Genomic DNA, 17,959 nt, shown 5'->3' on the forward strand with positions numbered 1-17,959 from the left:
GAAAAAAGTGCACTGAAACACTGGAACTGGTAGCTATATAATAAATAAGAACAGAAGGACAGCTGTAGGTATTTCATTTTCTTACAATAGTCAGTGGCTGTGGTCCCAAAGACCTCCAGTCAAAAGGATGGAGATACAAAAAGTTGAGAAAGGGTCAATAAAAATTAACACAGAACTTATTTTTGCACTTTTAGAATTTGTTTTGAACCATTACTTAAGCATTCACTCTTAGTTGCCTTCCAGTAAGATTTGAAAACAACTGGTAGCCTCTTAACATGGAATAAGCCAAATTAATAATGCTTCTTCCATCACTGAATCAATGCAAGAATCAGTAGAAGACAATAAAATAACCGAAAAAACCAGCACAGGAAAAATAGCAGAAATGTCATTTATCAGCTGTCTCATCAATAAAAACAATTTACTACAAAACTAAGCAGAAATATTTACAGACACTACAGATCACTAGTGTGAAGCAAGATGAGGAAAAGTCCCCCATTCCACAGTCCAGTTATTTAGGGGGAAAACAACTGTGAGCTTTTCTTTCAGTAAGAGCTAAGATTTATAATGTGTGTGTAAAAAAAAAAAAAAAAAAAAGCTTTTGATACATTCTTCAAGATGCAAACACGTCATTTCTTCTTTTGCTGTGACTTTCATTTCCATTATTTCTACTTTCTTCTACATTGTATTTTGCTTCATAACATTTTTGTGTCTATTGAATGTCCTGGGATAACTAAGCATCTGTCATCCCAATGGTACAGAGCTAATGTTTCAGGTAATCATTTCAGAATTTTCTTCTTTTTGTAATACTCCTTTTAGTAGATTATATCTGTATTGATTGTGATCGTATTGACCATATCAAAATGTATGACCATGGGTAATGAGCACAGTTCTCGGTACATTATAAGAAGCATGCAACTTGTCAGCATTGCCTACACCATCTTTCACTCTATTTTAAAATGTGATAAATGCTTCTACTTATCTTCTATGCCAGCATCTTTTAACTAACACCACGCATGTTTAATGTCAAGATATGCACTTCCTGTGTGCAGGAAAATAAATGTTCCTCCACTACGATACCAACGTACAGCCAGTTTTCAAACTGAAAAGTGAAATGTTGACAGCTTTTCCTTTACTAGCTCTTTTTTTTATCAACCCTAAAAATGAAAGGTAATTTCTTCAAATATCCAATACTGGTCAACCAGTTACCTGTAGTTATATTGTGAACTGATTGACAGTACCAGGTTCACAGGGTCTCATAATAGTGGTGGTGTCCTTCAAAATATCTTCCTTTTCATTGTTATCCTCTTCAAGCAGCATGTTTTGATTTCTCCAAAACGTTCTGGATCAAGGATATTACATATGTTACTGCTGCCTGCCATGATCAACCATACCTCACCTAAAATATGATAAGGTCTCTGAAATAATGCAGCCAGGTGCAGTGTATCAGCTTGCAATTCGAATGTAAAAGTATTGAAACTCTTTAAAGAGAAAATAAATGCATTTTACATGCTAAACTATTGCTGTATTATCTCCTGTGTGGTGTAATTAAAACTAAATGTACTACTGAAAAGAAATGATAATGGATATTGTCTAACAAAATGAACAATTAGTAGACATCTAGCGGACAGAGCAGTCATCCTGAAACCAGCTTGTAACAAAACAAAGTGGGAGACAAGGAGCTGCTACAGCGAAGGTACCATCGCCGTCAACTGTCAAAAGTAATGGACAGAGAACGCCAACTTGCATTGGTGTGAACAGCTGTAACTGATTGAGGGTTAAAAATAATCTCTGCATAAGCTTTTAACAACACAGTCTATGGTTCAAAGAAGTTCTGATCTTGTAAAAAAAGAACTTCACTGTCACCTACTTATATGAAGCAAATGTCAACTGTCATTGTTGTGGTCTCCCTCCAATACTAAATTGGTGATCCCTTGATGCCTCAGAATGTGTCCTACCAACCGATCCCTTCTTCTAGTCCAGATGTGCCACAAATTCCTCTTCTGCCCAATTCTGTTGAGTACCTCCGCATTAGTTACATGATCTACCCATCTAATCTTCAGCATTCTTGTGTGCACCACACTTCGAAAGCTTCTATTCTTTTCTTGTCTAATCTATTTATTATCCATGTTTCCCTTCCATACATGGCTGCACTCTATACAAATACTTTCAGAAAAGACTTCCTGACACTTAAATCTACACTCGATGTTAAGAAATTTCTCTTCTTCAGGAACTATTCACATAAATTACATGAATTTCTTGATTCTGAAACTATGTAAGCATGTTAATAGTACAAGGGACAGTGTTCATGGTAAAATAAATCATTGTGATTACAGTGCAAAGATGTTTCTTGCATCAACTAATTGACTGTGAACTTACAAAAGTGATATTAACACACTTTCCTTGTGGAACAGGGCAACTTTTGGCATCACAAACAGATTCAAATGTCCTGGGGGTCAATGGCCTTAAGTCCTTAATAGCACTCAATGGGATTTTATACATTTCCCACAAGGACAGTGTTCTAATTGCATGTGATACCAAAGAAGTGCAGTGGAACCTTGATTCTTTTCCAGTTGCAGCTGTAATGGTTTAATATTACATAGTGCTTCAAAAAGATTCATCTAGTTTCAGGAAACTGTATCCCCTAAATGAATGAAGATATACAAAAAGATTCATCTAGTTTCAGGAAACTGTATCCCCTAAATGAATGAAGATATAAACTTGAGGAAAATTTGTACTTGCACATCAGAACTAAAGGTCTACCTTGGTGCCAGTTGCAACTTGTCAGCTTATGTTTTTGCCAGCAGGGGGTCTCCCTGAGGCAGGTAGCTCAATCTGCTACTTGCTGCCATGTTGGTGATAATAGAGCAACATAAGACTTGTATTCTCTGTTGCAACAGGTGCAATGCACTTGCAACTGCCTGGCATGACTTGTCAATAGTGTAGTCTATACTGTACAGGCCATACGGATCTTCCACTGCACCACTGGCCACAGAGGTCACATGATCTCACAGTATGTGATTTTGTGTAGTTTTTGAACCGTTTCACTTGCGTGCCTCCTGACTCGAGAACTTTAGGTGAACTCCACCACCACACAGTGACAGGGGTAAATGCAGACATCAACACAAAAATACGGGACAAGTTTGATTATTGTCTGGATGTTTGTGACACATCTGGTGGAGCATTTGTGAGTGGTAAATGAAAACTCTGATCCTAAATATAAATGTAAAAAGTACCCCAACACTGTATGTGAATGTTTGTAAAATACATTCACTTCTAAAAATGAGATGGTTATTTTAAAAAAAATGAAAATAAAAACTAACTATCCTATGAGTAAGTTAAAATCCACCCCCAAGATTTTATCTTCATTCATGTAGAAGACATAGGCTTGTGAAACTGGATGAGTCTTTTTCAAACAACCTGTATTTCCAGACATGACAGTTATGTAGACCAGACAGGTCTTATTTCACCCTCATGCTGATCCAATAATCTTTCACATTTATAATGAGATGACCATAGCTACCTTCAAAATTTCAATCATCTACTAGGTATAATATCAAAAATCATGTCACAAACATTCTAACTAGAGCAAATGCCCCCTTGAAAACCATGATACAACTATCCAAAACATTAAAGAATGTTATGTTCTCAACACACAGATATTTTGTGTTACGGGACACAGTAAATGTTTGCATTGGTCAGTAGTGCAAGATTAAAATTTGCGCATGTATGTCTCTTCTTAGCAGTCTCCGACTTTACAAGAGTTTATACAATAAAAGCTCTGCAATGGTTTTAATATGCTTTCTTGAAACCGTGAGTTTACTGACACTATTTTCTCTATGCACACACTGAATATAATAGTCACTGTTGTAACAGTGGTCATCCTACAGAGGTAAGAGAGAATGCGAGAAGCAGATTTACAGAGACAAAGAACGCATTCTTCAGTAAAAAAAAAAAAAGTTTCAGATACTGATATAAAAACGAGGAAGAAGTCTCTGAAAGTGTATGCTTGGAGCACTGCACTGCATTATATAAGAAATACTATGTGGTCCACAAGAAATCTGAGGAAGAGCTACTGCTAAGGCCACCAAGAATAGTTAACCTTCCATTGGAAGGAGCAACAGCAGTGGAGGGGGGAGGTTAGATAAGATACCTGAGTGTGTAAAACACAATACACAGGGTGTTGGGTTTGGTAGTTCTGCAAATATTAAAATATCAGCACAGGATAGGACAACATCAAACCAGTCCAAAAGACAGATGACTTGAAATGAGAAAGTCTCCCAATCTACATTAATAAGTTAATGTTTCTTCTGCTACTGTGTTTACTAGAAAAAGTTTTTTTTCCCCAGGAACTCCGTATGCTGCCATAAAACTAAATAAAGTAGGTCTTGATATCCCTAACTGAATTGTGGCTTTCCACAGATGTACCAACAACGTAGACACCAAAAATCTTCTTCATGACAGAATCCATAAAGTTCAAGATAATGACACCATAATGATAACAGATGTACTTGCAGCTCAGAACACATCTGAAGATGCTACTGCAAAAGTACAGGGGTAGCGAGGGTGAAGGATAATACAATAACATCAATGTTTTTTAGTTAGTCAGAAACCAATTTCCAGAAATTAGATGTGTAAACACAAAGCTTATTTTTCCAACACTAGAAAGCCCAAGACAGACTTCTTGTTATTTTTCCAACCTTTATGTATTCGAAGTGTAATGGCAGACATACAGCAATGGAACAGTGTAAGTGGAACACCATCATTTTTAAAGAAGCAGTTTCCCTGTTATGCAGTGTATTAATTCAGATCTCACCAAGGATAATACCTATGGAACAGAAGAGCAAATTATTAGAGTAGGGCAGAATCCTAGCTGGAATGTAAAGGGATGTGGCCTCTCACCACTCTTGTTTTTATTAAGTGGAGACATGTGCCACATGGTTTCATTCAAATCAAAGGAAACACTAAACTTCATGCTCTGCCTTCTGCAGATGTTCTGTATACAATTTACAGGTTATATCTGAGAAATACAGCACAGACATCAACAACTAGAAAACAAAAAGTATGGCCATCTGTGGAAAATACCCAGGACAAAGTGATATGTGTTTGAAAAATAAAATTATAGAAAGAGTGAACACATTCAGCAGTTTAAGTTGTAAACTATCCTTTCTTGAAGAAGCAGACTTGGCTGAGAAAGCCATCAAATATACAAAAACAATGCGATTCATTAATAATGTAATAAAAACTTCTGTAGTTCAGAAGCACACCAAAATATGCCTTTATAAGGCCCTAGCAAGATGTGTGCTATGCTGCAGCTGTGAAGCCTGGACACCAAAGACAAATTATGCAGAAAATACTAACAGTCTGTGAATAAAGACACATTGAATAAACTTAAAATGGAACTTATCACACATTATATACAGCACTACCAAAACAACTGGCAAAAACTTCTACAATACATGACCTCACAGAAGATCCCAAACTATGCTACACTACCATCCCAATGGTACAAGATCACTAGGTCAACCAATGAAATGATGGCAAGAGAACTTCTTGATGAGAATGAAGAAATAGTTTTTACTTTTTTCCCATATGTATCTTTAACTCTCACATGTATTAGATTTAGGTTTATGTTATCACCTTTTTGTCAGTTTACACATACATTACATTTATTCATGTTGAAGGTAAGCTGCCAGTATTTTCACCAAGTGATGTTGCTCTGCAAGTGTACCTGCATTTCATAATTATTTTCTAATAAAGTGACTTCCCTTCATACCAGTGCATCATCTATCAGCATGCCGAAGACAGCTAAAATCATTGTCTGTCATTTTGTTCGAATGTATCTTTAATAATGACAGTCCCATCAAATTTCTTTGAGGGACACTGGATGTCACTTTAAATTGTGATGATGTCTTCACATTATAAATAACTTATAGATTCTTTTAGATGGAAATCTTTGGTCCAATTCCATCTGTCTCAGATATTTTGTATATGTGGAAGTGAGCTGAAAGCTGTCTAGAAGTCAAGAAGCACTGCCCAACTGTGGGCTCTGCTGTCTGCAACCCTATGAATGAACATAGTGGGCCAAACATCATTCACTGGTATTTAAAGAATCTGTGTTTGTTTCCATTGGTCTCCAAAAAATTCATCTATCTATCTATATCCAAATCCTGCTCCAGCTACTGCTGGGTCTGGGTGCTGACGAGTCCTCTCCATTTGGCTCGGTCCTCCCACCACTTTTCTTCCTCCACTTGCTGCCAGGTCACACCTGTCCTTTCTACAGATATTCTCACTCCCATTTTCCACCACGTTCTTGGGCACCCTCTAGGTCTTTTCCCATCCAACTTTAGTTTTTCCATAATTTTGGGGAGTCTCTCCCCATGCATCCTCTTAACATGCCCATAGCATCTTAATCTCTTTCTTTCAATTTCTTCTCTCATACTTTCTTGTTTAAGGTCCTTTCTAATCTCTACATTCCTTACTCTGTCCATTCTTGTTTTTCCCTTAACTGCTCTGAGAAATTTCATTTCCCCTGCTTGCAGTCTGCTCCAGTCCCTTTCTGCCATTGTCCATGTTTCTCCACCATAGGTGACAATAGGGAAGTAATAATTCTTATACATAAGGAGTTTTGCTTTTTCTGAAACTTCCTTCTTTCAAATCAGGTGTTTTATTGTTTGGTAGAAATTGCCTCCCTTCTGTAACCTCCTATTAATTTCGTTAGTTATTCTTCCATCCCTAGATATTTCACTCCCTAAATAAGTGAAACTTTCTACCACTTTGAGGGGTTCTCCATTCAAGGTAATATTTCCGTTGATCCCTTTCTCTCTTCCAAATACCATTCCTTCACTCTTATCTTTAATTATTTTTAATCCATACCTTTTCATTATTTCCTTCCACACATCAAGCTATAACTGTACATTTACCTCTTTATCACCCCATGTTACCATACCATCTGCAAAAATTATCTTTTTGTCTTTTTCTTTTACTGTATCTTTAACTGCCTTATTCATTCCCTCCATCACAACATTAAAAAGTGCAGGGGATAGAATACTTCCTTGCTTAAGTCCTTGTCTTATTTCGAAGTATTCAGAGTTCCCCAATGGTGTTCTAATTCTACAATTGTGTCCTCTGTACATTGTCTTTATTACATTAATGTATCCATCTTCTATATGTATCTTCTTCATTTCTTCCCAGAGTCAAATGCCTTTTCTATGTCTATAAAAACCATTATCACCCTTTTGTTACACTCCCAACTTTTTTCCATCAGTTGACGGATAGAAAATATCAGGTCGATCGTGCTTCTTCCTTTCCTAAACCCATGCTGTTCTTCACTCAGCTCCTTTTCTATCTTTTCAGTTATTCGATTTAGTAAAATTCTTTCAAAAAATCTTGGCTGTATGACTCATAAGGGTTATTCCTCTATAGTTTTTACAAAGTCTTTTATTGCCTTTCTTGAAGATGGGAACGATGTCTCCTGTTCTCCAGTCGTTAGGTATTGTACTATTTCTCCACACGCTTGATAGTACTCTATACAGCCACTGCATTCCCACTGGACCTGCTGCTCTTATCATGTCCACTGATACTTCATCAGGTCCTGGGGCTTTCCTCCCATTCATCTTCTTCACAGCTTTTTCCATTTCTTCCCACGTAATTTGTCTTAATTCTGCTTCCCAACTTCTCTCAATTTCTCCATTACTTGTTGTTTCCTCGTGTACCTGCTCCTCAGCATTTAATAGCTTCTTAAAATGTTCTTTCCAGAGATCTTTTATATTCCCTGGATCTCCAATCACGGTACCGTCCTCTGTTTCCATCTTTACTGGTACTTCAGAAGCTTTCCTTTTATTTCTCATCATTCTTATTGCTCTTCACATCTTCTTCAAGTTTTTTTGTAAACTCTTCTCATGCCTTTTTCTTTGCTGTTTAACCAACTGTTTGCTATTTTCACTGCATTCCTCTGGCACACCCCCTACTGGATTGTGGTGCACAGCAACAGTTGCAAATGATATTATAAATTATCCAGAAACTACCTGAAGTGTATCCCACATAGTCACAAAGCACCATCAACTTCCATGGCATATGGCAGCAGAAAACCTCTTCATTTCTGCCTCCACATCCAAAACATCCCAATACTTGCTCAAATCCCTTTCTGTCTTTGCCTACCTGTGCACTAAAATCTCCCATCACTTTGAATAAACTCCATTCTTTTTCTACAAATTCATAACATCACAAAATGAGTTTCATGATTTTACAACAAACTGATGTTCCAGTGACCTACAGAATAGATGACTGCTAGAAGAGGTGTCAGTTCTACACTCCAACATTGAACTGAAAGGTACGCCGCATGACTCAGTAGTTTTTCCTCTATCTTCTTCTTCTTCTTCTTCTTCTTCGTCCTCTTTTCTCTTTTCATTTATTCCAATGTTGACATATTTCTATTAAGTTTTGCATCCATGATATTGACAAAAGTAATAACTGCGCTGCAATCTTCATAATTATAGAAATTTCAGATAATTTGTGTGTTTCAGCCATCATTTTATCATCTTGCATTGTGGTAGCATTATGCTCAATGACAATCTGGACACAAACCTTTCATCCAATTAATGACTCTGTACGACCAAAAATGACAACTCATCAAGTTAAATCTTCCTTCAAAAACACTGAGCACTTCTCACACATCTGTCTCTCCACTTGTTTTGACTTTGTTCAGCTCTCGTTTCTCATCAAGGATTCAATTTCATACAAATCATTCTCTATTTTTACTAGTAATTTTCTATTATTGTTACTGAACGATGGTAGGTCATTTCCATCTCACACTATCTTACCACAGCACAAATATGTCTAGCATGTGGTGTGCAATATTTATGATTTTGTGTCACAGATTGTTCACATTCTCCTTCCCTTCTTAAGTAGAAATATGTTTCTACTTTCAACTTTTTGTTCTATATTACTAGCAATCAATGACGTTCAATAGCTTTGTGGTTACCAGTTGTTACCTCTACACTTACAGAATGAAAAAGTTGGGATAAGTTTGTTGCCAGCAGATCTCTTTCCATCATTAACAGGCCACCTAACCAAATGTTTAAGTTTATTTTCAGAAACTGTGTTTCATTATAAGCTCACATGAATGTGTGCCCCACCCTCCTTCCCTCAAAATATGCGCATCTCCCAGTCTATATATTGTACAATGAAATCTCTTCCAACTCCTTAGGCTTCTCTGTATCATCCCACAACTTTATGTCAAATGCGTGGGCAATTATGTTCAATAAGATTATCTTACACTTTGCAGAGTTATTGAGTTCTTGAAGGCCACACATCCTCCCCCCTCCACCCACCACTGACGGACATGACAAATAGGTAAGACATTTCATCTCTAAAGTGAGGTAGCTATTATACACCCCCTACTGGATTGTGGTGCACAGCAACAGTTGCAAATGATATTATAAATTATCCAGAAACTACCTGAAGTGTATCCCACATAGTCACAAAGCACCATCAACTTCCACGGCATATGGCAGCAGAAAACACACCGGAGCATTTAAAAACAGAGCAAGCAGCTCAGCAGTTTGCCTGCATTTATGAAGCTGCTGGCCCTTAGTGATTTTTCTACCCTGACCAGCTGATTCAATGTCCACTATGAAGCATGACTAAGAATACATATATAGATTCATGCAGTTCATGTAGCTGCATGAAACAATCTTCAAAACTCGAAGTAAGTGTTTATGGGATGTGATGGTCCAGATGCAACTAAAACTAAATACAAATAACAATGAGCTATGAGCAAATGCTGAAACAGTGTGGCTCCAGATGACAAAATAAATAGAAATCAGAGCCTTAGTATGAGGTTGTGGATGGGGATGGGGGAGGGATGGAAGACACTAATGCTGATAAAACAGTGCCACTATATTTTACATTGTACATTTTTTCTTATTTGTCTACCTCTCCACCTGTTATAGAAATTATTCAATGCTGTTTGTTTATTTCTACTTCTTGCTGTGACAGATAGGCTTGCTTTCTTCTCCCACACCGTTATCTTCCACCATTATAGTAATTGTTAGCAACAGTTTATAATAAATCACTGAAATTACAAACACAGGAAATTCCACTACAAGAGTGCTTCTGTGTATAAAGTTTACAAGTTTCATGACTAATAAAGATAGTATCATTACTGTACGTATGTACCTGATAAACCACCACTTTTGACTGCAAGTCGACACTGCTTATTCTTTTCATAGCTAATTTGGCAAGTTCCAAATTATCATTTGGTACAGGGTTTGGTAGTGGCCACGGAGATAAGTTTTTAAATTTTGGCATCCAGTACATCATTCTCCAGTATTTACGTACTGGATGTCCTCTCCTGCCAAAAATATTTATTAGAATTGTTTCTAACTCTGCATCTGGCATAACTCCTGCAAGCAAAATACATCACAACTGAGGCACTAAACAACAATCATCAGTTAACATCTGTCATTACAATTAATTACATTGGAATGAGCTGTTGAGAAAAGCAATGATATTAGCACGTAAACTACTTCATGGTCATCTTTGACTGCTAAATTATTTATTTGAACAACCCACTATAGCAATTTCGTACATATGGCCATTATCAAGTCGACATAACTGTGCTTTACCACATGACAAAACCTAAAAATTATCTGACTTATATGCATGTCATCACATTTGTGCCTATCTAGCTTGCAATAGTGGATTGTTCAAATAAATAATTTTAGTCAGAGGTGAAGAAAATCTCCACCATGAGCTGTCTCCTTTTATATTTCACGTAAGTAATGACAGCAATGAAAAAAACCTCTTATTATTTTGTTTTAGTAGCTTCTCTTACAGTTATTATATTATTTAAACGAAACCTGAGAAACTAAATAACAGATTTCTAATTAGCTTATAATTATGTCACCAATTGTTAAAAATCTTTAAAAATACATGGGTCACCATTAGAATTCTGTGCAAGAAGCTAAAATGCTGTGGCAATGCAGGCTTTCTTGGCAAATTTTAGTTATTGATGAAATATTCTCCGTTTATTAGCTGAGTCGTGGCACAGTGTTGTCGCAACATTTTGACTAGTTTCCTACTTGTCGTCTTCAGGTGAAGTCAGGTTCATGTTCAGTTGGTTCCTTTATAACTGCTGCCACAAAGCTGCTGTTCTTCAACATTTTGGCTGTCTCAGGCTATATATGCCTTCTGTGAGAACGACGACAGTCCATCCTAGCAGCTGACAAAGGCTGTTACTGTTAGATGACTATTGGCAGAAGATTGAGATGCTACTAATAAATCCAGCATATGAGCAAGTGAAGAAGGATCCTACATTAGTTTTGACAAGGAAGGCCACCACCTTCATCAACAACTCAGAAGTCGACATGGATAAGGTCAGAATGCTGCACTCCAAAGTGTCGGCACCACTATCCCCAGATTCCCTTCCCTTCCACTGTGGCTGGAAGGTCCCTCACCTCCGGCAGCAATGTCTCTCCTGGAACACTGCTAATCGGCCCACCCATCAGGCCGTCAGCAGAGGAGTCTGTGGTCTGGCTGCTGTAAAGGAACAAACTGCACCCTTCACCTGAATATGACAGATAAGAAACATACTGAAATATTGTAACATGATGCCACGACCCAACTGATAACCCGAGAGAATTTCATTCACTTCCTTAAGTCCTTGATCATTACCCACAAGTTTTTAATCCATGACCTTGTATGCTAAAATTTTGTAAATCATTTTACCCTTCTGATTTAAAGTTACCTCGGATGGATGCTTGAGATGTTATGGCATGGAGTACAAAAAAAATCGTCAACTGACGGTAGCAGGAAGTACAAAACTCATGCATCAGAGATATCTATCACAGGCGTCTGTAGAAGCAAATTTCACAGACTGCATAAAAGATAATGTCTTAATAATGTACAGAAAACAAATGCACCTAGAAAGTACAGATATCTGCGCTCTTCTGCAAAATCTACATCTGAGAAACATCTAAAGACTGCAAATTTTCAGCTACCAACAACATGCAACACTTCAAGCAACTGTGTACACTAATTAAACATAATAACGTGATTTGTTAACACTGAACATATATTTAAGTGGTTGGAAGTCTTTTATGAAGTTATTTGTCTGCAGTGTAGTCTTGTAGGGAAGAGAAATGTGGATGCTGAAAAGTTCAGACACAAAATGTGGTGCTGCAGAAGAATGCTTAAAATTAGATGGGCATTAGGTCACAATCACTGTCATGGTGACAGATGTTAAGTTACTCCCTCTCTTCATTACTGTCTTTTCTAGTTTATTTTTGCAGTCATTGGACTACTGAACACAAGTACTGAGAGCTTACACAGAGATCACACTTTGTTATGAAAATAAACCGACCACATATCTATTAAGAATCCATTTCTCTTATATGTTGCAAAATGTCTCTTATACATAGCAGAATAATGAAGTCATTTAATTAAAGAATGAAAACTGCCACTGTGAAATGGTAACACTACAAGTTAAATTACCGTTGTTTATTGTACTTTTTATGTGACACTTCCCAAACAATGGCTATAGTCATCCGGTCCTGTTTAACAGTTGTGTTTGTTACAGATGTACACAGAACCAATCATAGATACATTGCATTTTCCACATAAATTAAACAGGTGAAACTCTCAATATGAAACAATGGTAACTCCATGTTGGAATATTAACAATATTAGAAAAAGGAAAGATTGCTACTCACTGTAAGAGTTGCAGACAGGCACAAAAACAAGACTATTACACATAATAGCTTTTGTTACACATTAATTATAGCGTTGTGTGTGTACTCGTGCACTCTCTTTGCTGAAGAAGGCTTTCGCTGAAAGCTATACTGTGTAGCAGTCTTTTTGCTGAGCCTATCTGCAATTCAGTGGGTCATCTTTACAGTGAGTAGCACCTTTCCTTTTCCAAATATTGTTGCTACTCTCAATATCTTTCTCCATGACAATTACTACTTCTAAAGCACAACACTGAATGTACGTTGCTCCCCACAAAATTATTGATTCTCCAACAAGACACTGCATCAACCATAAATGTCTTAATTCCAACACCCTTTTCACAAAATAACTGGAATACTTTTCTTCTATAAACCAATGTAACACTTTTGACTATTAATTCCACTTTCTACCCGATTTACATATTGCATATCTGCAGTGCTGCGGCACGCGACCGCTTCGTACAGAAGCCGGACAATGGATCTTTCTTCCACTAGCACTGGGGTTTTGTTGTCTTTACATGAAAGATAATGCTTTCACAGAGAAAAGGCACACTCGATTCTTAACATTCCAGGAGCCAGCGATTAAGTAAGGAGTACAATATCGAAAGTTAAGACAGCAAAAATAGCAGTACTCCTAACGTGGGCAGATCAAGTAATTAATACAGATGAACTGAATCAATCTGGGGAGAAAAGAAATTTATAGTGCAATTTGACTAAATGAAGGGATTGTTGACAAGACTCGTTTTTGAGGCATCAGTGTAGGGCCAGTCTGGTAATGGCAGAAAGCTGGGGGTAAGGGGCAGGGGGGAGAAGAAAACTAAGAGCACATCAAAGTCTGACTTCACTGAACAGGTCGAAATGGCAGTAGGTGTGGAGAGGAGAAGAGGCTTGTACAGGACAGACTAGCATGGAAAACTATGTCAAACCAGTCTTTAGATTCAGAGCCACAAGAAACAAGAAAAGTAAATGAAAACTTCACTGAACATATGAGTATTTTGTTAATAATAGGTAATAAATGTAAAACAAAACATTCCAAACAACAAACATTACAAAACAAGCTAATGGTCACTGGGGAGCTTCTGAATGTGAGCTTTCAATGTGCTACAGAAATTTTACAAGGACTGCAGAATAGAAAGCACTGACGAGTAAGAGCCCTAAGCTGCGAGCTCCTGCCTGTCCTTCACAGTGATCACTCACTTGTTGCCACCTGTACCCCTCACACACCCATCACTAAATGTGAACGAAAATAGGACTCTCTGGTAGCCATTCTAGACCACTTGAAAAACTAACAATTTGTCAGAAAAGTTCACTGTAGACCGTAGACTGTATCTCTGTGTTTGTGTAATTAACTGTTTCGCTAACAGCTGGTTTTGAGGACAGGTAAAATCTAAAATTAAATTTACGAGAAGAATACTGGTCGACTAATTACTTATGAAGTTCTGTGCCTCCTTTATAGTTGCTCGGTGTCTGTTCAGGTTGATTCCACAGATGTTGGAAGTAAGGCTTTCATTTTTAAGAATGAACTATGAACAGGAGTTTGCTCTTCGAAAATATAACTCTCAACTTTTTGTCACAAACTAAATCGCTTCAAATCAAATAGTTCACACCACTGACAACTCCACAGTGTTTCTTTCAACAGCCATCTTCCAACTAATTCCTCCATCATACTACACTACTTGGCAGTTGCTAAGGACAGAAATATCACCGGACAGGATCAATCACAGGCAACGATAGACACCGTGAAACATAGCACATACTTAATGGAGGTGGAGTGGTATATTTATAATGAAAAATGGTACAGATTTAACCACATGGGAAAGTAGGATATCAGACATAAGTTCATGTTTGACAGAAGTCAGACTCCCAACATAATGGTCAATATTGAAATCTCAGTAAGGAATACACCCTTCTCAGCAGTAATGCCCATTATGCACCTGTTATTCATGCTGGCTACCAAACTGTTGAGGAGTCCTTGGGGCATATTGGCCCACTCCTCTCTCAAGACAGTTTTCAGTCCTTGTGTGGTTCGGGCACGGGGTGCTAAGTGGGAAACGTGCCTGCTGAAAGCATTCCAGGCATGCTCTATATGATTTGGGCTGGAGAGAGTGTAGGTCATTCCATATGTTCAATATCTTCATCTTCCAGTGTGTCCAACCCTCTGCAGTACTGTGTATGCAGGCACTGTCATCCGTACACAAAGTCGGGACCTACCACACTCCTGAAAAGCCGGAATACTGCTGTGGTGTGATAATACCTGGCGGAAAGACATGCAGCAGTGTTCAGCCACTGCGCATAAGTCTACCCAAAACATAATGCCTAGCCCGTACCGCAGACTTTCACGAACATTCCACGGTGTGTAAAATGTTACACTCTCTCCTCACAAACTGGTGGCCAGAATCACATACCACAGTGAAGTGGGATTCATTGGAGAACATCACTCTGAACCAATGTTACTGACCCCAACCAACATGCACAAATTACTGAATGCATACAGAGTGTTTGTACACATGTTCACTGCAGGTAACACATCCTGCCCTCTACATTTCCTTTTACTTCATTGGTTGGTTGTTCTGTAGCAATTTTTGGTTGCTCCTTATCAATTGTCAAGCAGTGTACTACCACCCCCACTACTACTGTCACTGCTTCTACATAACTCAAAATAAAAATCAGTAACTGCAAAGATACAATAAGTTGCAGCTTGGCGGTATTTGAATACATTGCTGTTTTACATCCAAAATGTTTCTTTCACAGTTAAATACTTTCTGTTCAATGTTTTCGAAATAAATTATACACATTAGAATAATGGCAGTAATTTAATTTAAAATTACAACTTAAAATTATGCTGAAAATAAATCTTCTCTATTGTACATATTAGTTTTATTTATGAAAAAAAATGTAAGAATAAAGTAAGAGTTTTAGAGTTATGATTTTAATTCCAGCAAATCACCTCATGAATTTAATGAGAATATCATATTACATGGCATATGACAGAAAGACCCTCCCATGAACCATGGACCTTGCCGTTGGTGGGGAGGCTTGCATGCCTCAGCGATACAGATGGCCGTGCTGTAGTTGCAACCACAACGGAGGGGTATCTGTTGAGAGGCCAGACAAATGTGCGGTTCCTGAAGAGGGGCAGTAGCCTTTTCAGTAGTTGCAGGGGCAACAGTCTCGATGATTGACTGATCTGGCCTTTTAACACTAAGCAAAACGGCCTTGCTGTGCTGGTACTGCGATCGGCTGCAAGCAAGGGGAAACTACCGCCTTAATTTTTCCCGAGGGCATGCAGCTTTACTGTATGGTTAAATGATGATGGCGTTGTCTTGGGTAAAATATTCCGGAGGTAAAATAGTCCCCCATTCGCATCTCCGGGCGGGGGCTACTCAAGAGGACGTCATTATCAGGAGAAAGAAAACTGGCGTTCTACGGATCGGAGTGTGGAATGTCAGATCCCTTAATCGGGCAGGTAGGTTAGAAAATTTAAAAAGGGAAATGGATAGGTTAAAGTTAGATATAGTGGGAGTAAGTAAGTTCGGTGGCAGGAGGAACAAGACTTTTGGTCGGGTGAATACAGGGTTATAAATACAAAATCAAATAGGGGTAATGCAGGAGTAGGTTTAATAATGAATAAAAAAAATAGGAGTGCGGGTAAGTTACTACAAACAACATAGTGAATGCATTATTGTGGCCAAGATGGACACGAAGCCCACACCTACTACAGTAGTACAAGTTTATATGCCAACTAGCTCTGCAGATGATGAAGAAATTGAAGAAATGTATGATGAGAAAAGAAATTATTCAGGTAGTGAAGGGAGATGAAAATTTAATAGTCATGGGTGACTGGAATTCGAGAGTAGGAAAAGGGAGAGAAGGAAACATAGTAGGTGAATATGGATTGGGGGTAAGAAATGAAAGAGGGAGCCGTCTGGTAGAATTTTGCACAGAGCATAACTTAATCATAGCTAACACTTGGTTCAAGAATCATAAGAGAAGGTTGTATACATGGAAGAATCCTGGAGATACTAGAAGGTATCAGATAGATTATATAATGGTAAGACAGAGATTTAGGAACCAGGTTTTAAATTGTAAGACATTTCCAGGGGCAGATGTGGACTCTGGCCACAATCTATTGGTTTTGAACTGTAGATTAAAACTGAAGAAACTGCAAAAAGGTGGGAATTTAAGGAGAAGGGACCTGGATAAACTGACTAAACCAGAGGTTGTACAGACTTTCAGGAAGAGCATAAGGGAACAATTGACAGGAATGGGGGAAAGAAATACAGTAGAAGAAGAATGGATAGCTCTGAGAGATGAAGTAGTGAAGGCAGCAGAGGATAAAGTAGGTAAAAAGACGAGGTCTACTAGAAATCCTTGGGTAACAGAAGAAATACTGAATTTAACTGATGAAAGGAGAAAATATAAAAATGCAGTAAATGAAGCAGGCAAAAAGGAATACAAACGTCTCAAAGATGAGATCGACAGGAAGTGCAAAATAGATAAGTAAGGTTGGCTAGAGGACAAATATAAGGATGTAGAGGCTTATCTCACTAGAGGTAAGATAGATACCGCCTACAGGAAAATTAAAGAGACCTTTGGAGAAAAGTGAGCCACTTCTATGAATATCAAGAGCTCAGACGTAAACCCAGTTCTAAGTAAAGAAGGGAAAGCAGAAAGATGGAAGGAGTATATAGAGGTTCTATACAAGGGTGATGTACTTGAGGACAATAGTATGGAAATGGAAGAGCATGTAGATGAAGATGAAATGGGAGATACAATACTGAGTTGAAACAAGGCCCCGGGAGTAGACAACATTCCATTGGAACTACTGATGGTTTGGGAGAGCCAGTCATGACAAAACTCTACCATCTGGTGAGCAAGATGTATGAGACAGGCGAAATACCCTCAAAACCTTCAAGAAGGATATAATAATTCCAATCCCAAAGAAAGCGGGTGTTGATAGATGTGAAAATTACTGAACTATCAGTTTAATAAGTCACAGCTGCAAAATACTAACACGAATTCTTTACAGACGAATGGAAAAACTAGTAGAAGCCAACCTCGGGGAAGATCAGTTTGGATTCCGTAGAAACACTGGAACACGTGAGGCAATACTGACCTTACGACTTATCTTAGAAGAAAGATTAAGGAAAGGCAAACCTACGTGTCTAGCATTTGTAGACTTAGGTTGACTGGAATACTCTCTTTCAAATTCTAAAGGTGGCAGGGGTAAAATA

General features: G+C 38.0%; 1 protein-coding gene across 3 annotated transcripts in view; it reads right to left on the reverse strand.

Moving 5' to 3' along the window:
* Positions 1–17,959, reverse strand: part of LOC126480891 (evolutionarily conserved signaling intermediate in Toll pathway, mitochondrial) — a 101,558-nt gene that overhangs the window by 25,783 nt on the left and 57,816 nt on the right. Inside the window, exons 2-3 of one of the 3 annotated variants that reach the window (XR_007587476.1) lie at positions 10,177–10,403; positions 1,207–1,396 (exon numbers count right to left, since the gene is read on the reverse strand). Coding sequence is in view for 2 of the 3 variants with exons in the window: in XM_050104286.1 (XP_049960243.1) it covers positions 10,177–10,403 (227 nt within the window). In the remaining variant the exon portion in view is untranslated. The remainder of the gene's footprint in view (positions 1–1,206; positions 1,397–10,176; positions 10,404–17,959) is intronic. The other 2 variants (XM_050104286.1, XM_050104287.1) reach the window with 2 other exon arrangements.

Source organism: Schistocerca serialis, chromosome 5, assembly GCF_023864345.2.
Source record: "Schistocerca serialis cubense isolate TAMUIC-IGC-003099 chromosome 5, iqSchSeri2.2, whole genome shotgun sequence".
Lineage (NCBI taxonomy): Eukaryota > Metazoa > Arthropoda > Insecta > Orthoptera > Acrididae > Schistocerca > Schistocerca serialis.